This window comes from Quercus lobata, chromosome 9 (assembly GCF_001633185.2).
Source record: "Quercus lobata isolate SW786 chromosome 9, ValleyOak3.0 Primary Assembly, whole genome shotgun sequence".
Taxonomy (NCBI): domain Eukaryota; kingdom Viridiplantae; phylum Streptophyta; class Magnoliopsida; order Fagales; family Fagaceae; genus Quercus; species Quercus lobata.
This window is the reverse complement of record NC_044912.1, coordinates 14,541,184-14,555,127: the sequence shown is the minus strand read 5'-3', so window position 1 is coordinate 14,555,127 and position 13,944 is coordinate 14,541,184. Positions and strand designations below refer to the sequence as shown.

At 32.9% G+C, this 13,944-nt stretch overlaps 1 protein-coding gene across 1 annotated transcript; it reads right to left on the bottom strand.

Moving 5' to 3' along the window:
- Nucleotides 1–7,669: 7,669 nt before the first annotated feature.
- LOC115959819 (membrane steroid-binding protein 1) lies at nt 7,670–10,731 on the bottom strand. The gene is made up of 2 exons (XM_031078415.1): nt 10,258–10,731; nt 7,670–8,299 (listed from the first exon to the last, which is right to left on the bottom strand). Exons 1-2 carry the CDS (start codon nt 10,557–10,559, stop codon nt 7,951–7,953), a joined length of 651 nt encoding a protein of 216 aa, XP_030934275.1. The 5' UTR covers nt 10,560–10,731; the 3' UTR covers nt 7,670–7,950.
- Between the last annotated feature and the right edge of the window lie 3,213 nt (nt 10,732–13,944).

Below are 13,944 nucleotides of genomic sequence, written 5' to 3'. Positions count from 1 at the left end.
TCAAGTTAAGAAATATAAAGCCACGGTTTTTGCAAACTCTCTCTTTCTCCAGACGTAGGAAGCCCTAAAGCATTCAAGATCTACAAAACCCTAGCAACCTTACCCTCTCTCAAGTTAAGAAATATAAAGTCACGGTTTCTGCAAACTCTCTCTCTCCAGACGTATGAAGCCCTAAAGCATTCAAGATCTACAATACACGGTATAGATTTTAGCTTATAAAGTTCAGCTTTTGTAAGGTTAGTTTTGTTTATATATTAATTAATACATAATACTTTGTTCACCATTGAATACTCATATAATCAATTTTCAATTCAGTGTTCAAAAATTAAACCAAAATTCTAACTGTGCTATCATAAAATATTATTATTAGTATGAATTTTATAGAGTTGCGATGTTCAAGAATTAAACCAAAATTCTTTTAAATTATCTATAATATTTTGTCATCTGAAAATTTTATCTCTTTGATTTTAGTATATTGTGTTTCTTAAACTATAGAGAGATTTTCTTTGGTTTCTGCAAACTCTCTCTCTCTCCAGATGTAGGAAGCCCTAAACACACGGTATAGCATTCAAGATCTACAACTCACGGTATAGATTTTAGCTTATAAAGTTCAGTTTTTGTAAGGTTAGTTTGTTTATATATTTAGTCCTTATGTTTAGGTTTAGGTTTAGGTTTTAAGAGATTTATATATTACTACTATGTGGCTAAATTTCCCGTGACATCAGTTTTATGTTTTTTTTATTTTTTATTTTTAATTTGTTTTATGTAAGGTTAGTTTGTTTACATCAGTTCTTTATCTCAAAGATAAGACTTTTATTTCTACCGCAAGAACTATTTAGGTATGTATCCCTTACAAGCACATATGAACTTAAATTGTCTTTTAACATATGCATGCTTTATTATTTTCTAATAGTTTTCCCGTGCATTGCACGGGTTAGCGACTAGTATTTATTTAATTACAAACTTGCAAGTCTCAAAGAAGAGGAATATACCCTTTCTTTTTAATTAAACCATTTTTTTTTTATTTCATTTCATTCCATTCTATTCCCTTTTAATTTATCTATTCATTTCATCTCTAAAATGTTCAAACATACTTTACAAGTAATAAAAGCTGGGAGAGCAAGAAAAATTTTCAAAATTGCTCTAAATCCAAACAGTATTCATAAATGATAGAAATGGAACTTTAACAATACTCACAACAACAAAAAAGGAAAAACTTTTGACAATATCGTGTTGCTAATAGTATCATGGGAAATTTTTGACATTATTCAATCTACAAAAAGAACTTTGTTTAGTATATAACTATATATCTTTGCCATCGAAGAACAATCAATTGTGAAGTGGGTTTGGTCCACCAGGAACAAGCCGGTGTGAAACTGTGTGAAATGAAGAGATCTTGTTCTTCTTCCTGGACTCCACAGAGCTGAGGATGGCAGAGTAGCTTCGTAAAAACATGGAAGAATACTTGATCCTTGAACTTGGTTCTTTTTCTTCTCTAGAAGCTTGGTTGATATTATGACAACTGAAACCTTGAACTAGTTCAAGCATAATAATAACCATTAGGAAGAGGATTATGGGTCTGTGAAATTTCATGAGTCAAATGATGGAACAGAGCTGGGGAAGGAAAACTTGAAAAGCAGAGAAAACAGAGTGTTTAACTGTTTTTTGTATTGTTTATAGCTGATTGGGAGGTTGAAAGTCTATATGTAAGGGAATTGCCACCTAGTGAAGAATACACTAAGCCAAAAACCTTACATATACTTTATATTATCAATTTTCAATTCTAAGACACATTGGTTCTTCGTTGCAAGCACATCTCTAGTATTGAAAATGTCAAAAGTTGACTTTTATGGATGTCACTTTCTGTGAGAGAGATAGGCTGTGCATTTCTCTTGAAATTTTCTTTTTGGAAGAATCATGCGGTTTTTTTTATGTACATGACATAGCTTGCCAGCTACCACAGTCTACAGTAGTCTAAATATCTAATACATCTCCTTTCCCTAAATATGTAAGCTGACTTTATATAAGAGTTGGGAAGAGGTGTTGGCAAAGCAACTCTATCCTTTGGTTAAGTGACTAAGCTACTCAATTCATATATAATATAATTGATGTATGAATGTATCTAGACATTGAAACCAGGAACCTCTTGGTTATGGTAGCATGTTTTTGTTATGTAAAAGTTAAACATGTATTTCGTTTATTATGTCATGACTCATGAAGACAATATGTAAAGCATCATGAAGAACTGAAAGATCAACAATTAAAAAAAAAAAGAACACAAAAAATAAGCTTGTTTTTCCAATTTTATATCTGCAATTGATGTAATCAGCATGCAGGCTTCTCCATTAAACTAGAAAATGAAATCATAATTTGTTTAAAAACACAATAGTTTTCTCTCTTTTGTCATACATGGGATCTGACCTATTCGGCTATTTCAATTTTATGTACCCCCTAAGGGACACGCCATTGTGGGGAATGCTTTGTTTGGAATTGGCCAAATGAGCAGGGTAATGACAACAGAAGTTGGTAGTAAAAACATATTTTGGAAAGCTGTTTTGGAATTTTCGTATAGTTTTTTGTTTGCATTTGAGAAGTAAATTACTATTTTTTAAGAAGTCAAAGTCATTTTTGTCAGCCTTTAAAAATGTTAAGAGTACTTCCAAAATGCTACACCTAGCAAAGTAGCAATGCCTAAGAAAACAGAATCAAATGTAAATTTAGAAGATGCTATTACAATACACACATGTTCTGCTAAATGAATTCATTGTTGCCAATATGCTATATTTATTATGATATATCTGTTCATTTATAGGACATATCTTCTCTCTCTTACCATAGTCCACTTTGGTGATCAAACCACATCTTAGTAATGTGTTTACTTGTTTGCATAGTATGAGAAAACCATAATATTTTAAAGTCCTTATCTTCATATGCAGTTCTAATTTATACTCTTACAAATGCATCTCTTGCTCTACCAGTCCAATTTGAAAGTCTTTAATAAAAATTTTCTGACTACCAAACATTTCATATTACAAACATCTTTATAGTCATCCTATAGAAGTCTTTTATGATCCAACAGCTCCATCTTTTCCCTCTTCAATTTCTTCTTCTGTTCTGCTTCATCGATGATAAATGCAATAGTTATGAGTAACAACAAGGAACGTTAGTTTAGATATACTTATGCTTTGTTTTAATTGCAGGTAGCTGCAGGAAAATAAATTAGGAGTCAAAAGCTCAAAATTAGGCTTGGGAATAAAAAACTTTTACATTTAACTTAAGGTTCTGAGTTTTCTGCTTTGTTCTCTGTTACTGAACAGAGTAAAAAACAAAAAAGTATCATGTAATATATCACTACTCATCCAATAGTTTAGGGGAATTGTTTAGAGTTGTTGTGTCTTTATCAAACAAACTAAAAAGTAAAAACCATAATACATAGCACAATTTTCTAGAAACAATAGATGGTAAATACTTGATAATTCAGCAAAACCCCACAGGCCAAGTAAATACACTCACTCAGCTAAATTTACTGAACCCTATGCTATCATAGTCTAAACATGTATTTTTACAATACCATATAGTACAAAGGATATTTTATATCTCTCGCGTAAAGCTTCATATTTTATATCTCTCGCGTAAAGCTTCATGAAAAGATATGCTTCATTCCACAAGCTAAACAACCTTAAATTCCAGCAAAGAACAACAGGAAAGAACGTCATCTGCTTCGAATTGAAAGGTAGCTACTTTCAATTGTTTACTTTCCTCATTTCTATCCCTGAGCCAAATTTATCTGTCAGTTATGAAGTGGATTTGGTCCCCCTGGAATAACTGGATGTGAAACAGTGCGTACATTGTTGGCCTTGTTGCCACCAAATGCCACGAAATGTGAAATAGTATTGAGAGGAAATTGAAAAGAAGACTTGTTTCTTGTTCTTGGTTCTGTTTCTACATTGGCAGTCCAGTTGATGTGCCGGCAATCACAAAGATGGACTAATACAAGGAGAGTAATAAAGAACACAGCTAGTGATGAAAAATTATGAACTCCCATGTCTCAAAACAATGGAACAGGAATTTGAAAAAAAAAAAAAGGAGTTTGAACTTTGAAGAAGAGAAAACAGGATCTTCAAAGTTCTTTTGGGGGTTTGGAGAAAATTTATATAATGGATCCAGGCATTTTGTGATGAAGATAGAGCCAAAAAATCAACAATAGATATTTGAAGGACATATGCACCCACTTTCTTATAATTATTAGGCCTACCTAATTTAATTGATTATCATTTATGCCTTCAAAACTGATAAGAGATTAATTTTCATATGATAGGGGGAAAAAGTGAATTAGGTTGTTGTCATAAACATGAAACTGATATTGGAGCTATCTGGTCTGGTGTACCATGGTCTAATGTACTACATGTGAGTCAAATCTGACAGAGTTGGGTTACCAAGATTTATAAGTTTGTAAAGCCACGGATGCAAAAAAATTTACAATTTTTTTTTCACTAGTATTGGCGTAGTAAGTTGTGATTGGAGCAAGATCACTTTCACGTGAACCCGCTATTTACACCTCTTTTATTAACACCAATTACACCATGTAATCTTAATAGATGTGAAAAAGAAGAATAATGAAATTTTTTGTCTTGCTTATTGTCATATTGTGACAAGTTTTTGCTGACAAGTGCCAGCAGGGCCCTATACATCTTTGAACATTTTTTTGTCTATTCCATCACTTGCTGATTCATCACCACTAAAAATGTGAAATGTCTGGCTCCAAAGTGTGCTTTAGTCGGTCAGGCATGTGTTGGAATGCTATTATCTCAAAGTAGAGGGTTTGATTCTAATCACAAAACTCACAAGGCAGTTGTTAAGGGGACCAAGGCAATTAATTAAGCAGTACAAAATGATGTACTGAAAGTCTGAAACGATACCTCAGTGTCCCCAAAGGGCCAACTCAATTGCCAGCCTTAGAAAGTGATATGTGCAACTTAAGAACCTGTACCTGGCCTTGTGGTCCAATGATAATCAAGCTGTGTTAGACCATGCCGTGCTAGCAATGCAGGGTTTGGTTCAACTGATTGGAAGCCTAGAGGTGACATAGCATACCCACAATACAAGTTATCCATTTAATATGGTGGCTTGGAATCTCCATGCCAACATTTGTCTCTAATTTAGTGCTCCTCGATTCTCTCACTAGTGCAATATAATAATTATAGTACATGACTTTCATCACAAAATCAAATAAGCTTATGTCAAACGCACACAAAGAGCTTCGTAGTTTAGAATCTTTAGATGTTTTGTCCGAAGTTGATTTCAAATCCTTCATCCTCACTTGTTACTATTAAAATAAAAATAAAAACAAAGTCTAGACTGTGAATTTCTGAGCATACGAATATGACCAACCAGGTTTTGGCATGAAATTGAAACACTAGCTACTAATCCTTAGGATGCACAGTAACCAAAAAATATTAGTAATAATAAAAGAGAGATTTGACTATGTGAATTTTTTTTTTTTTTTTTTTTTGATGAGAGACTATGTGAATTTCTGAGAATATGCTCTAGGTAGGCACAAATCGAGTTTTGGTATTACATTAAAATATTAGCTCCTAATCCTTATGATGCACAATAATATGATTTCATCCAGTTAAATTTGATAGACTTAAAAGCCAGCAGAGTTGAAGAATTTTAAAAGTTATGATAAAACTTAAATTCAATTGATATTGTCTCTTAGGTGCCTCAATTAATTTCAATCACATGACTGTATAGATCAATGTTAAATCCAACCATATAAAGGAATTATAAAAGAGGTTATGTGCCAAATTTTCTATGAGAGAGAGAATGAGTAGATAAAAATATTTTTTTGAAGGACATTAAAAGCTTTTATAAGAGTGTGGGTTTCAGTTAGCTCAATTGGTAAAGTTTCTGATGGTTGAATAAAAGATTTGGAGTTCAATTCCTGCCTACACCAAAAACTTATTGGTGTCTTGGTCTGATGATAAAGAGCTATCATCAGGAGTGAACGCCATAGGTTGAAACTCTCTCGAAAAAAAATAAAAGTTTTTATAAGAGTTTCTCTTGAACTTCCAGATATTAGTACTAGTATTATATTTGTATTAAAAAAGGTACTAGTATTATATTAAAAATTAGAAAATATTTTTCACAAAATAAAGAAGATCATATATCAATCAAAACCTATCATTTGCTAAACGAGATTAGTGCCAAAATGGGTTTATTATTAAAGTCAACTATAGACAAAAATGCCATGCTCTATTATTAAACTGATAGCAACCATGACCCTTGGGTTCATTGAACATGGGGAAAACAATTTTTCAATTGGTTTCTTAAGTAATTTCTCTCAGAGTTAGTCTATGGTGATAGATATCCTAGGAGAATAGATAATTTGAAAGCAACTATTTTTTATGTGAAAATAGGTTCACCCTTATTACTTAATTTAAGTAATGTCCAATTTTGTTATTAGCACCACACCTAAGGCATCTTGAAAACCCCAATAGATCGATTGTGTGCTAGATTGAATTTGAGACCTCTGGATTTACCTCACATCCTATACTAATAAATCTACCACCCGGGTACTCTCGTGGGAATAACACCATTTATAATGCAATTATTCAATATTCTAGAAACAATGTTCCATCTACTCACATAATATTGGATTCTTGTAATTAAATTAAAATTATAGTAGAATTCATCTTTATGTGGAATGAAAAAAATATTGTTCATAGAGCATTGAATAATTTTCACTGTTTTTAAGTGTTGCAGAGAATGTAACAACGTGTCTTAAGTCTACTACAAAAGATAACAAAGTAAAATATATAATTTAATTTGTTTCTATAAAAAAAAAAAAAAAGCTTTATATTTGCTCAATATATGCATTATTATTTGTTTTTCAATATAAATTATAAAAAATTAAATCTTACTTTGAGTCTTTGACTAAAGCTAGATATGAAAAACCAAATATGATTACTTTACATATAAATTTATTTAAATCGCTTCAATGAGAATGGGAATATCTCTGAGCTGTACTGAGCTTGCCTGAGAATAAAAAATGGGTTCTCCATATGAAGACCCCAAGGGCTGCTACACCAAATTGGTTTTATATTTATGTACGTTTGTAAGTTGTAACCACTTATTAGCTTTTCAACTATGGAGGCTTTCTTGCAAATAATGGTCAATATATATTATGGCGTGAGCGGGAAACTTTACACTACATTAGTCCTTACTTGTAATGCAGTAATTTTTGGGTAGTATGAGGTGCTAACAAGGTGACAACTATGAGGTGCTAACAAGGCGACAAGTATGTTCATTTTTCATGCCTTAGATACGAATCACACAACATTGGACACACTTCGATTCAAGGCATCAAAACAAGGACTGGCAGAGCACAAATTGTCAAATATTATGGCCCAGACTGAGGAAAATGACAATTCGCTGTCCAGAATAAAATACTTCTGGAAATATGCTTTTCAAGGGTCACCTCATTATCCTCTTTCGGGTAATGAGATAAAAGAGTAATAATTACTCATGCATCAAATATACAAATTTTCATCATTATCTTATAAAAATGGAGAATTTTTTACTTTTATTTATTTATTTATTTATATTTTTGGATTGAGAAGGATCCGAATACAACTAAGTTGCATGTACTCTAGTATTGCACATTGAGGAGCGAAAGGGAACTCCATATATTTGATTAATGTATGCTATAACTCTTAACCAAATTGAATACACTGAATGATGCAGCTCTGAAACCCCAACACATTATTTAACAAACTCTACAAACATGTTCGTTCATAAGTAGGGTATCCTACACTACAATCTTAACCATATCCTTATGAGTATAACATGATTGATGAAATACACGCACCCAATATTACCCTCCTTCAGTGTCTCCAATAGAAATTGTTTACAAAAGTTTGCATTATTGGCGCTTGAAATACTCCACCTTTACTCTTTTGCAACATCAGCACCAAAAGGGGTTTCCTCGGTTTTAACAGCTGCGGTTTCTGATGGACCATCTTCGGCAGGTTTAGCAACAACACGGTCTGTAGATTCTGTAGGTTCACTGGTGGGTGCCCCATCACCAGTTTCTGGAACAGACTTCTTGATGGTTCCGACCTTAACATACTTACTCATAAACTTGTATTCCCAGTCCTGCAGAGCCTCAAGTTCAAATGGACCAAGACCAGATACATCACCGGTCAGATCTTTATCTTCAAAAGACATCTTTGCAAGAGCTCTGCTAGCATCCTTTCCAGCAAACAGTGCATAAGGTCCACCTGGTCCATAAAACATTCTGCCAGGAAGATGGGTTTAAATGCAATCAAATTAGAGATCACACAAAAAAGAGGACTCCCAAAATCATATGACATACAACATTATAGTCATGAAAACGATATTTTATGCCAATAAAGAAAATTAAATGTCCCACAATGACCTTATAAACAACCAATGAAAACAAGCAATTCATTCCAGTTGCTTAAAAATTACCCCATACTAAGGCTTATAGTAGGTCATGGCATTACCTAGAATGAATATTCACTCCAAAGAATCTAACTTCACATGAAAATAACAGGTGAATTGTAACTGAATATAAACAAAGCATGTAGGAAAAGCAGACAAATAAGGTGAACGCAAGGCCAACTAGATATGGTTAGCCTCATACCTAGAACAAGGATAGTCAAGAAAACACACACAAGAGACTACAGATTACTCCCAACCTTTAGGTTAGTCCAAATTAAGCCATGAGGTTCATAATAGACTACAGATTACTCTCTCGTCTAGTTTGCTGTACCAAACCATGAACACACTTTGTTGCAAGTACTTTCCTTCAAATATATATATATATTTAAATTAATTTTTATAGGTAAAGAACTTTATTAATAGAAGATAAGAAGCATACAATCTGTTCCTTCCTATGGTACACAGGATGTGTACTAAAGGAAACAAAACATTAAGCAAAAGTACACAAATATAAAAACTCAAAAAAAGAGGGGATAAAAAGCCCGGTCATTGCAGTCATCCAATCAAACAGAGTAAGCAAGAAAAACCAATTCAGTTCAATGATGTAATGTTCCTCCCCCTTGAAAGTTCTGAGATTCCGTTCTCGCCAAATAGTCCACATGATGCATTGTGGAATTGCTTCCCAAATAACTGCTGTCCAACACCTGCCTCTATTCAAACAAGCTAGCAGATCCACCACTTGCTTAGGCATCACCACGAAAGTTCTAATATACATATTTTTAAGCTATGAGATTCATCCTGGACTACACAGACTATTAGTATTATCTCATCGAGTTTGCTGAATCAAACTATAAACAAACTTTGTCACAAGTACTTCCCTTCTATGTTATACATATTGTTAATCATATAAAGAGATGGAAATTGAGCTTAAATTACACAATTTTGAAAAAGCCTTTTTCTTCTGTAGACAACAACCAGCAAGAGTGCATATAGAAAGCATCACAAGGCTGTAGAGAAGTCCTTGAATAAAATTACGGAATCATTTAAAACCTAGAGGTCGATACCAAGTGCCTTCCACGAACAAGTCGCAAGTTCAAGTTTGGAAACAAACCTCTCCCATATATTTTTGGGGAAAAAAAAGGTCGGTGCAAGGCTGCTTACCAATCAGCTCTCTAAAACCGTAAAAGTGGAAACTTTGTGGATGACTCGTAGGACCTTTATTTACAACCCAGAAAGCAATATATCAATAAAAACACCAGACCAAACCCAAAAGATCTCTTTTGTTTGTGAGAGAGAGAAAATCAAAAAAAGCTGAACATGAAAAAGGAAATCCAAAACTTTACCCTAACGCAAACACACCATAAAGACATAAAATCTCACATACCCAGATGCCAAAGCATTCCGTTGACCCCAAAAAGAAAATCTAAAAATCCCAAAAAGCTCAACAATTTTCAGATACCCAAAACCCTCCCCATAGAAATCCTAAAAGTAAAAAAAAAAACCCCCAAAAGCTCAATAATTTTCACAGACCCAGAATTCCAAAAACCAAAGCCACTCTCAAAAATTCATCACCTACCAGCTAATATACCATTTGTTACACAAAACCCAGATAATAAAACCACTCCCACACCCCAAAGAAAACCCAGAAAGCCAAAAATCCAATCTTTTCAAAAAAAATTCATCACCTGCCAGTACCAGCTAATATACAATCAGCTACACAAAACATCTTTAAAAACCCAGAAAGCCAAAAAAAAAAAAAAAAACTTAAGTTTTATGATAATGAAACAAAACCTGCTGAGAGAGACATCGTAGATCTGGCCCTTGATGGCCATGAGCAAAGGCTTTTTAGGATCAGCACCATCGTACTGTTTGAGCTCCTCCTCGGTGATCTCTCCGAGCTGGACCGGCGGAGGAAGTGGCTGACTCTCCTCCTCGCGCTCCCTCGGCCGCTGATCGGAGGACCCTAACAGACCAGAAGCCACGTGGTACACAGCCAACGCCAGAGCAAGAACAGTGAAAAAGGTCGCTGGAGAGAGGCCCGTGTACACTGGGATCGCTTCCTTCAGTGCCTCCCATAGCTGCTGCAGAGCCATTTGTTTTTGTTTGTTTTGGTTTTGGCTTTGGCGATGATTTTCAGTGAATGAAAAATGCAACAAAAAGTGGTGGAAATGAAAGGTGAGATCTTTTATAGGTATTATCAACTCATAGTCTTCGGAAGAATTTGGTCCAAATCTCCAAACTTACTTTTTCTTTTTTCTTTTTTCTTTTTTCCTATAGTTTGGTGAGCACTGAGCTAAGCTGGCTATCTTCTTAAAAATAAAATAAAATAAAATTCTGGTTATAATAATTATTTTTTAGGACAAAACTTAAGGTTCTTTCTTAAGGTTTAATCATGTGAAAAAATTTACATGATAGAAAATATATATAAAGTCTAAGTCTTTAAAAAATAAAATTAGATTTTAAATTGAATTTTAATTATTATCTAATTTTGTACATGTCCTATTAGTGGGTTAATGTTATGCAAAAGAAGAAAAATTTAATATAAATAAACAATCAAAAACCCAATAAACCAAAAAAAAAAAAAAGTAAACGCATTCTATATCCTATAAATAAATAAAACTAATGTATGTATTTATCTATGACTTAAAAAAATGTAACTCTTACATTATGTATAATTTGAATTCATTATATGTATAGAATTGTGATTATTTTTAATTGTACCGTGTATATAAACGAGTTATACACTAGTAATAATAACAAGTCACTTTTTTAAAACAAAAATTAGGTACAAATACAATTTCTTAATTGTTTTGTTCACAATTAAAATCAACAGCTTATTTTCTTTCTAGGATAATTAAATTTATTGGTTAATACAACTATATATTATAAAATTTAATTTGAGAATTTAAGTTACAGTACAGTACCGTAGTACCTACAAAACTATACTTAGAATTTTACTTATTAATCAAATAAGTTATATGATTTTTTTTATATAAAGAAATTATTAGAATGTGTAGCATGTTATCCAAGTCATCCAACTTTCAACCTCTCTCACTCACCCCGCTTTTATTAGTAGGAAAAAAAATTAATGCTGACTTCAAGATGTTAGGTAAGATTTAGTTCTTTTTCCTTTTCGAATAAGACGTTAGGTAAGATATGTGAACCTAAAAACTCATGAATTATATGAAACATTAGAGCTACCTATTAAGATTTACTAATTATAATAAGCTAATATTGTACAAATTATACTTTATTTCTTAACTTATTTTTTAATTTTTTCTGAAAAATAAAATTCTTTTTAATTCAATCATTCAAGTTTTTTTCAGCCTTTTATGTTGAACATGTTTTTAATTTAATCAGTACGTCTAATCTTGAAACCAGTTTTAGCATCTTTCACTTTCTAAAATAATCTATTTTGGTAGATTTATCACTACAAATTGAATGAAAGTGAATAAAATGATTACATTAAAAACGAATATAAATTAAATGATTGAAATAAAAAGATAAAAAGAAAAAAAAAAGAGATTTAAAAACAAGTTAACGTTTTTTTTTAAATTAAAAAAAGGTTAAAGTTAAAGAATGTATATTAAAAAATGTGGGGACTGTTCGATCAATAGGCCCATAAAGTTCAGGATTGATTCAGGAATGTTAGGCCCGCGCCCCATCCGAGGATGCATATCCGTCCGAGGAGGCCAAGTCAGGTCATAATGTAGTTACTGAAGGCGATGGTAGTCAACATCACAAGGGTAGGGTTCTGTACTCGTTTGAGGACACCATACTCCTCGGCAGTGTGCGACCGAGGACGATTAGGACGTGGTCCTATCGCAACCAGACCTCAGAATTAGGTCACCGTAAAAGATAGAATGACCGATCAAGGACGAAAGAGATAAGGCAAACAAATATCTATCACTACAGTTGCCTCCGCATTAATGACCTCTTAACCAACTCTCTGGCCGCATTAATGTGGAGGTGATACCTGAACAGTAAGGAAGCAGCCTTACAGCTGCCCATAGGAAGTTCTAGGGGGTGCTAGATGGGACAGAAAGAAATCTTCCGGACCCAACCTACACGTGTGCGGTGAGGATGGAACACAACGGGGGGTATATAAACTAAGAGAAGAGCATGAGAGAGGAGGATCGAAACAAAAAGAAGAAGAGAGAGAAAAAGAAAGAGAAAAGCAAGAGTAGAGAAAAAAAGTTGCCTTGATCACTAAAGAAAATGATTGCTGTACCAACTTTAGACTTTTAGTATGCATGAGAACGAATCTTTATAAGGGAGACCACAGTTAACCTAGCTCTTTACATCCACGCTCTACAAATCATATTGTTTGGGCATTTTTACGTGCGAATCCAATACTATTACGGTCCGCCACGAATCGTGTCCTTACAAAAAAAATTAAAGGCCGTGATTTGTAATATAAGTATATAACCTATTTTAATACTTACATTTATTAATTTGAATTTCATTTTTATGTATGTTTTTGAAGGTTCTATAAGATCCCACAACACACTAGAGATGGAGACAGGGACTGCCGTTTTCATTTGTCTTCTTCTAACTTTTGCAAATTGGCAATTACATTTTTAACCTCAATGTGGTTTTTTTTTTTTTTTTTTTTTTGGGGGGGGGGGGGTGGGGTAATAAATGAAAGTAATTCACTGCTATTCTTTAGACATTTTTGTTACCTAATATTAAGGGGAAGGGGAATTATAAATAGCTGGGAAGGGATTAATTATGTTTCAATAGCATCCTTTTTCTTAATTTTAAAAATGAAGTATATATTTTTCCTATTCTTCTTAACACTCACCAAGTCTATTAAAAAAAAATTAATATTTCTATCACCAAAAAGTTACTGTTGGCTAAGTGGTTCCTAAGAAGGATTGTATATAACCAAAAGAATAATCAAATAGATACCTCGTTTGTCAATATATATATATATATATATATTTTCATCAACTCATCTAAAAAAAAATGTTGTCATAACAAATATGTGTGTGTGTGTGTGTTTTTTTTTTTTTAACAGGGCATAGAAAGCAAAAGCTAAGGCTTGACAATTGGTGCAAAATTTTTTTTTTTTTGACCTTTTGGACAGAAACAATTGGTGCAAAATGTATGACCCTTTTGAAGTTTCTGGCCTTTATATAGACAGAAAACTTGAAAGTCTACGACCTTTATATTAGACAGAAAACTTGGAAAAGTTTCACTACTTTTTCTCCGTATCCTGTATTTTTGTGAGAATTATATCTAAAAACTTATTGGTGGAAATTAGGTGGTCCTAAAAAAAAACCGAGAAACAAGTTATTTTTACTTGTCGTGTGATAGACTATAGCTTTATTTGAGTTGGCATTTACTTCATTTGCCTGAGGTAAAAACATACTTTACACGCAAAACAAAATAATTCGTTAGATGGATTATTAATTAATAATTTTATTATAATTTTCATAAAAGGAATACGATAAAGTTTAGTTACAAAATTGGTTG

Coding starts and splice junctions, on each gene's coding strand:
- LOC115959819 (XM_031078415.1), bottom strand. CDS start 10,559: ATGGCTCTGCAGCAGCTATGGGAGGCACTGAAGGAAGCGATCCCAGTG. Junction 8,300..10,257: donor TACGATGTCTCTCTCAGCAG/GTTTTGTTTCAT, acceptor TCTTCCTGGCAG/AATGTTTTATGGACCAGGTG.